Source organism: Pestalotiopsis fici (genome assembly GCF_000516985.1).
Source record: "Pestalotiopsis fici W106-1 unplaced genomic scaffold PFICI_Scf_1, whole genome shotgun sequence".
Taxonomy (NCBI): Eukaryota; Fungi; Ascomycota; class Sordariomycetes; order Amphisphaeriales; family Sporocadaceae; genus Pestalotiopsis; species Pestalotiopsis fici.
In genome coordinates, this window is record NW_006917091.1 from 1,525,078 (window position 1) to 1,533,812 (window position 8,735).

Consider the following 8,735-nt stretch of genomic DNA (forward strand, 5'->3'; position numbering starts at 1 on the left):
AAAAGGAGTGTGACTGGGGTTGGAGTATGATTCCAGTTCCCTAGAGTCTCTTGGGCATAGGACAACGGATGGTGGGGCCGAGAATAGAACTCTTGCAACCTCGGGAGATCTACAGCGTTGGAGTTCCTGATCTGATAGAAAGCATACAGGCCTTATATCGGATTGGGGCTGGGCCACGTGTAGCGTTGCTAGTAGTAGCAGTGACAGTAGCACCACGAGGCGTCTCGGGACGTGGGATGGGGGTTATTATGCAGAAGGGATTTCGGCTGTCGTCGATTCTGCAGAGTAAAAGATGCGAGTCTGCCAGGGTTGTGAAATATGCGAATCAACCATTTAGGCAAGGCAGCTACATGAAATGCAGTCGCGGCTTGAAAGTCACCACCCAGGTAGCCAAATAGGACTGATTGATTGCCAGGGCGCGAGACGTGGTGAGGTCACAAGTCGACGGCAAGGTCGGGAAGCCCTATTTCTTTGTCTATCGCACCGATGAGCATGAAAAACAAACTGCACTGGCGATGTAACCAGACGGCTTGTATAAACCCCCTGGGCTGGTCTCCCAGGAAATGCTCTGAACCTGCAGGTGGGATATCAAGGACTTTCTTTTCTGCAGCTCCCTCGAATTGGGCCGGGCCTCATTGTGATACGAGATCTAGCACTGTACGGATAATTGCAGCAAGGGAACGTCTTGTCTCTCGTGGTCGGTAAGATCTGTTGATCGACTGAGCAATAATTGCTTTCTCAACCTTGCCCATGACGGGAGTTGCAGCTCGGGAGGTGGAAAAAGAAGTGTGTGCGAGCGGGACCCTCAATCTCGACAAGGAGGTACAACGTCGCTCCCCAGCTACATTAGCCAAAGCCTGCTACTGTCCACTACACAGCGACCACAGCGGTTCGCGTGCGTTCAGGTTGGTTGCATTGGTGGCTTGCCCCGAGTACAGGGTTTCGGGAGTTCCAGAGTTTCAATGTTCGCAGGATTCGCTAGCTCTAGTTAAGCTCAGCCTAGAAACCCGCATGGGGTCATTGGAAATCTGGGGTTACTCAAGGTACTAACTTAGCTGCTCGCGCTACACTTCAGCTCCACTCATCGACTGAACAAATCTTCTCCAAAACATTAGACTACTATTCGGCTCTCCTCTGGATAGAGGGGCCGAAGTTGCAAGAAAAAACCAAGAGAATCTTGACGTGATAGTTTTTGCAAATCTTGTCTGTACCTTGTAGACAAGCAGTTGTATCCATGGTCAAAGGGTCAATAATTGCATACTACCCGGCCTGCATCCACCTCTATTTGCCCCCAATGCACCACTGGAACGGGTTGAAATGCACAAATCAAGCAAATGGCAGACGTGTGGACGCGTCCTCCACATCCCGGCCCTCCAACCGATAAAGGATACTGGACATACAAGCGGAAGGAAAGCCGGCCCTCGAATCCTTGCTCTTGGCGGCATGGGGTGCTAGCAGCATAACTTGAATACCTCATTTGTTCGATTAATTCGACGAGACGTTGACGAATGTCTCAACCTGGTTTCGACAAGCACGGGTAGGCATAGTTGTGGTTGTCCTCGAATCTCTTCGGTTGAGATAATCGCAGACAGGTCAACTTTCCTTGTTTCTATTTTCCTCATCTTTATTTTCATTGAATTAGACGTCGTATTTGTTCTGTTTCCCCTTCGCCATTCCCAGTCAAGCATATTAATGAGAGATCCACCATACCGCTGTCAATTCTTTTTTCCGGTCTTCACATTTTGCAATCTCTCCCGCGGCACAGATATGGGTGTATCCAAGCAACCAAGGAGCGACACCCGTCTCGCATATGCGAAATGAGAAGTTCTCGGTAAAACTCCATCTTCTCAGACTTGAATGGACAATTGGCTGCAAATAATCGACTCGAACGTCGTTCACGAGGTCTTCGACAGGGCTGTCATGCGTAGCCGCCGGGAATGCACAGCTATGCAGATAAAGACCGTACTTGTCGAGGCTGTATTGACCATCCCTACACTTCCCTCCTCATGGTTTCATTTGTACCATCCTGGCTGTCGATCAATTCTTTAAAGTTATTCCAGTTTGATGACCCTACTCTACAGCTATAGAATGCCAACCTCATCACTACCAGCACTCGGTGAGAGGCTGATTCTCCGATGTGTATTACTCCCTTGACGAAACTGGCAAAGGAGGCTGAGTATCCTTTGGACCACCAGCACGGGAATTCTGACTCAAAATATGGCCACTTGTAGCACACGGACTGCAACGGGCTGAACACATACTGCCAACTCATGGAGTTAAGGCGGGCCCTGATTGGCAAGCCGCAGTTCTTGATAATCGCCGGTGCAGCACGGAGTGCGACCTTGGACGCAAGTGGCCTTGATACAACACGGCAATTCCGGATCCATCTTCACAGGAGAAGTCGTACCCCTGGCTTATTGTAATACAGTGTGTACCGGCGGAAAGCCCCGAAGAACGACAATCGCCCGAGACGTACCGATGCGAAATCATTTTGCTCGGCCGAAAATCGCTTGAAACACAATGGTAACACTTGATCATGAGATAAAGGCGAAAAAGTAAAGAAAAGAATGGAGGGAAAAACAAAACACTAAAAGCAAGAAATGTGTCGTATTTGCTTATGCGACACGCAGCCTGATAGCATAGATTGGCCTCGAGGGAACAAGTTCTCTCGGTGAAAAGGCAGATCGAAACCTTATTTCATTCATTTCACATGACTCGCGGGGATTGGGTGATCTTGGCTTGCACTGATCGGTGTTCTTCCAGCATCTTCGACTTCGTACATTACGGATTGTCACATACAAGGGCTGATTCGATGTGTGTGGACAAAAGCATCAGCAACACGGGAATGCTGCAATGCAGGCACAGATGCTAGATCTTGGGAAATGATTAGTATTCAATCCCTGACAAAAGCCTTTGGGTACATGCTCAGCTTACACACGATGATTCACCTGGCAAAGAGCCTTGTTCAAATTGAGGTGGATATCTGTCCCCAATAAGCCTACACAATGAGCTCGATATACTCCGTATTTGCCGTGTACGAAGAGAGGCTATGGGCATTGAGCAATCAAGCACTACGCACAAAACCCAAAGATCTTGGCAAGTATGCGGGACCCTAGCTCAGCGAGATTCGTGGCTTGCAGTCGCTAGGGGGAGGCCGCGTCACTTCGAATGAATTGCAATACTCGCTTACAGGCAGCACCTCATTCATAATGTATATATAAATTGATATATTATCGAGTTAAAAGAGTGTATATTCTCGACAATTCCCGTAGATCATTGGACTTTCTCCACAGGAGGCTGCTGACTAAAACATATCTAATTCGTTACAACAGCCATGTTCGATTTAGTGCTACCTGCCTGCATTGTCCTGTTAATTCAAGATTCAGACCTGTGATTTTCAGGATTGTAGCGAACGATCGCGGAGCATCTGAGTTTATGCAACCATGGCCTATATGGGTTCGGTAGGTATAAGGGCCCGCCACATTCATGTGAACCAATGCCTTTAGGACATAGAGGACTGGTGTCACACAAACTTTCAATGTTACTCTGAAAGGCCTGGCTGCTTTGGAGTGGCCGACTGCGGGGATACTAACACAGTTACCTGCTAATTGAATGCTAGCCAAGACCCACCACACCTGAAGAATACGCCCGAGCAACGTCGACTGAAATCTTCAACATTGCATCTGCTCAATGTAGCATTTCACTAAGGGTAGGTACCTACCTATGTAATCTAGACCAATATCATTGGCCATAAACATGAAAAGGAGAGCGAACAAGTCAGAAAATCACGAGAACATACAGAAGATGATAGTTAGTAGGCTGATTTGCGCATGTGCTCAGGCCACCAGCATGATCTTTAATGAATTTTCATTACCTACAGGTAGGTATCTCACATTGATACTGGTAGAGTTTAGTGTATCAAAGTACCTCTGAGCACTGCCGTAAAATTTCTGGGGAATCTTTGCTTGGCCGATGAACTAGACCCTACGGGACCCAACAGAAGCCCCATTTAGCACCAAGTGCTTCGCCTTAGTACTGCCCTGACCTTACGTACAACTGCCATTCCATCCACATTCGCTTCCTTACCTTCTGCCCTCACGCACGCTATCGTCATCGACGGCCATGAGCAGCCAGTGAAGTTCAGTGCGGGCACCCATTTCTGTCACTGGCCAAAATCAATTCTATTGTTACATTCCCACCCTCCGACGGAGAGGAGAGACGTTCCCCCAAATCCTACCTAGTTCCGAGGGGCCCTCCGATGCTTTCGAGTTTGCGTCCCGTGCAATCCTTACCCACATCGGGCTTGTTTAACCTGAGCCTGGACTTTCAGTTCCGTAAGTGACCCTGCAGCACATCAATGAAGGGGAGGGAGGACACAGAGAACACAGAGAGAGATACATCGCAAACGACAAGCAAGAAATTCAGCCAGCCAGCAAGCTTCTCCCACCTTGCAAAGCAAAGCCCGCAGAACGGTTAGCTGGCATGGTTCCATCCGCCTGATACTTGCGTCGCCCGCGCTCCAATAATGTCGGCCAACTCATTAAGTCATCTCCTCCACGCCAATGCCGGCCCCGACGTCCACCGCACGCCCGCCGAGCCAGACAGCGCTGCCAATGGGTACGCGATACCATCGCCCAACGGCCGTCCTGCGCCGTCTCTCCAACCTCAGCATCATGTTGCCGTCGGCCACATAGCCAGCCCATATACTACCGTGCCCCCGCCGCCCCCGCTGCCTCTCCCGCCTACTTCGATCCCCCAAGCGCAGTCGAGTGCGCCGACTACGCAGCCGTCCGGTGCGCAGCATGCGACTGCCAGCGCGCTTGGTTTACAGACTCCAGCAGCACGAAGTCATACCCTGACTCAAAGTTTGTATCAATGCGCCGACTGTCAAAGACGTTATTCTCGCCCTGAGCATCTGGCTAGGCATATACAAACACAGTTAGTACACCTGAATGCTAGCATCAACGTCTGATACGACATGAGCCTATCAGCCCAAACAGGTGAAAGGTTTAATTGTCATCACTGCGCGCGGATAGCGATGGCGGAATCTGTACTGACATTAATTCACGCGCAGTACCCTGGGTAAACGATTTTCTTGCCAAGTGTGTGGGAAAGCATTCGCCCGGGCCGATCTATTGAAGCGACATGCTGCAAATCACGAAAACGATGGAGACCCGTCGAAAAAGCGCAGGCGGACGGACACATCCCCCAATGCTGGGCGTGTGTCTCATGCATGTAAAGCCTGCGCGACAGCTCGTGTAAAATGTGAGGAGGTGAAGCCATGTACTCGATGCCGGAATCGCAAGTTGACTTGCGAGTATGCCTCGTCAGAGGCTGGATCTGCCGCCGCCATGCACCTATTGCATTTGTCTGCCCAGGCCCATTCGAATGTGGACGAAATCAGCCAGGTCAACTACCCAAACTCTGAAGGTCGCGGTTCGTCTGCCATGGGAAGCCCAGCAGCCGGAGGGATCGCATCGATCAAGCCCGAGGACAGCCAAGTCACAGGACAGCTGCCAACCCCCGAGACTGTTGGTGAACAGCCTGTTCAGATGCAATCCTTTGTAAATCCGCCTTATGTCCCCAATAACGGCGTGGTGGACATGACGAGAATGCCGTTTACTGATTTTCTACGGGATGTGCTCTACGATGGCTCCTTAAATACTGCGCGACCCGAAGAAGCACAGGGGTTGGCCGTATTGGACTTTTGTGACGACTTGAATTATGAGCTCACAGATGTGGACTTCGGGCTGCTTGATCATTGGAACTTGGACGAGAATAACCGGAACGGTCAGGTCATCACACAAGCGGCTACGCCACAGACGGACGATTCCACGGTGGATATGTCACAAATGAGGTCACACCTTGCCAAGATATGGACCAATTCCCCGTGGCGCTGGATACCTCAGGAGAGAGATTCTTTATACGCCGAGTATGGAAATTTACCGATTCCGCAACGTGATGCGGCTAGTGAACGATTCCAGGAGAGACAAAAACAGATGGACCGCGTTATCAAGGAAAAGGTCGACCCCGCGAGTCGGGATAAGGTACTGAGCGTTGTATTGCAGTCCTTGAAGTCTGATTCACTAAGGCTGCGCGTCGCCTCATCATTTCCTTCTACTGATGTAGTCGATACCCTTGTGCACATGTATCTTGCCGCGCATCTGTGTTCTGTCAGTTCCTACATACATTGGGGCACCTTCAAACTCAACAAGCAGCAGCCAGAGTGGCTTGGTATAGTTCTCGCTGCTGGTGCTGTTCTGACTCCAGTGTCGGCTTTACGAAGATTTGCGTTTTCTATTCAAGAAGCGATGCGTAAGTAAAAGTTCTTGCCGAGTCAAATACTCAGAGCTGACAAGTATCAGGCATTGCTATACCTAATAGAGTAAGTTTATTCATCTGATTGCGTTTCATTATCGATTACAGCAAGACTTTCCCTGGTCTATCCTCATTTTCTACCCCTGCCGAACCTGTAGCAGGGACCGGAACGACCAGCTGGTATAATCTTGCGCGAAAAGATTCGCATCATACATCCAGCCTATGATATCCAGTCAACACCTTGTGAATACGACGCTGATCTGGGGCCTTAGTTCGAAGAGAACAACAATAATACTCAAAACTTGGGTCTTGTACAGACACTTGTTTTAGTCCAGGACTTTGGACTATGGAGTGGCAATCGACGTAAGATGGAGATTGCGGAATGCCATCTCCTTGTCCCAACTACGGTATGTACACACGTTGGCATCCAATAGCCACAAAAATTCTGATATATTGCTTAGATGATGCGATATCGCGGTAAATTTCAGCGCTCATCCTATCCTCTCATTTCTGTTGAGGCATCGGACGAGGGGGATGTGCTCGAAGAAAAATGGCGACGATGGCACGAGTTGGAAAGCTGGAAAAGGTAATAATCATGGATCGGTGCAATACGTAGTGCCAGAGTTGCTGACCGAACCAGGCTTGTATTTCATTGTTATTTGCGAGATGCCGAGTCGTCAATGAGTACGCTCGCGCCACCGACAATCTCGTATGCGGAGTTGACCCTGCCGCTTCCGGAAGCAAAGGAGCTATGGTTTGCACGGAGCGCGACGGAATGGAAGAGACAGTGTCTGGCCAGATCCTCTGGTCAAGGCAGAAGACCACCATCGCTGCCAGATCTCATTCGGGACATCAACCTACTCACCGCAAACTACCAGCGTTTGGACGCGCAATACGCAATTTCAATCTATCTGCACTGCTTCTGGAATCTTATACTGGAGTGGCGGCAATTGAGTTCGGTGCACCGGCTGAATTCCTTTGCAACAAACTTCTCGGCTGGCCCACACCTACTTCTCAATGGACGCCATCAGGAACTTTGCAGAGCACTTCAGACATTCCAGGTGGTGACGTCGGATTGGCATGCATCACTGTCTGCTCAGGAAAGCTTGCTGCTTAATCTTCTGATGATGAACCTCCACGTATCAATGGATGACTTGCATCTTTTTGCCGGAAAGGAAGGAGAGGAGCAAGCGCGGCGCGTTTATCCAGTGCTGCAACAATGGTCAGACAGTGTTGACGCGCGACGAGCCATCTGGCACGCTGGTCAGATATTACGACAAGCAAAATTATTTCCCAATGGCCATTTGAAGGACTTTTACGCAGTCTGTGTGCACCACGCAGCACTGGCAATATGGGCATTTGGAGTCGTTGTCAAGGCTACGAAGCACGAGTCCACGCCCATGGAGAACCAGGAGACTGTACTTGTCGATGGACTAGAGTCCAATCATGTACAGCGCTACATCAGCTTTGGACCGGGGCGCCCAAGCATTCGCACAAGAGATGAGCAGCGCACCGAATGTATTGAAGACCCAAAGGCCTGCATGGAAATTGTGGAGGGAATTTTCAGGGGAAACTACAGCAAAGGGGATATGCTTCCACCCATCGTCGAGAATCTTTGCGGCCTGCTCAGACAGCTAGCAGGCGCGGCTTGGGCAGTGGGACTAGGCTAAAGACATGGCGATGTTCTGTGGTTAATTGGTTCTGATATTGGCGCATTTTTGGGGGCGGGGGTCCAGGTTGGGCAACGGGAAAAGTATGGACATACAAACTCGGTGAGATACCATTTGTTTCCAAGTGTTAATTGATCATGCCGCATGTTTATTTGGCAATCTTTCTTGTGAATCAGTATCCTGGTGCACATGTTTGGCTTGATACGTTCACATTCATGGTTTTAATCATGTAAGCGAGGCAATCTCCACGCATATATGTATGACAAGGCAAGACGAGTGGATAATGCATCATGTCGTGCATCAAGTCAGCAGAGTGAATAAATAGAGCAAACGTGGCACCATGCATTCACCAACATCTCCGTCCGGCGAGTGCAGATATGTCTTGGCGACTACTAACGGACAATCGGTTTCCCCCCGAGTCAGTCTCGGATCTGAGATGCCATCGCATGGCCGCAGCCCAGCCACGTGGGGCGCGCCCAAGTGACACGGCCCACGGGCTGGGATTCGACAACACACCATAATTGTAAGGCTTCCACCATGAATGCGTGATATTCTTCTCACTTTCTTCATAATTCTGCCACCTCCTTTTCGCAATTCTCCTCAGCAAGCGCGTTATACAAAGGTGAGATCTCCATATATTTGGCTTGTTCCCAGCCTTTGGGCGTCGCGGCGCAATTATTCCCAGGTTTACCAAACGCTTCGGTACCGCCTCCAGATTCCGCGTGGCCCGTAAGCGGGCTTCTCAAG

At 49.9% G+C, this 8,735-nt stretch overlaps 1 protein-coding gene across 1 annotated transcript; it reads left to right on the forward strand.

The window, feature by feature from the left end:
- Window positions 1-4,525: 4,525 nt before the first annotated feature.
- Window positions 4,526-7,988, forward strand: PFICI_00473 (uncharacterized protein; the record flags this gene model as incomplete). Its single annotated transcript, XM_007829054.1, has 6 exons — window positions 4,526-4,938; window positions 5,075-6,315; window positions 6,366-6,385; window positions 6,591-6,725; window positions 6,780-6,904; window positions 6,959-7,988. 6 exons carry the CDS (start codon window positions 4,526-4,528, stop codon window positions 7,986-7,988), a joined length of 2,964 nt encoding a protein of 987 aa, XP_007827245.1.
- Between the last annotated feature and the right edge of the window lie 747 nt (window positions 7,989-8,735).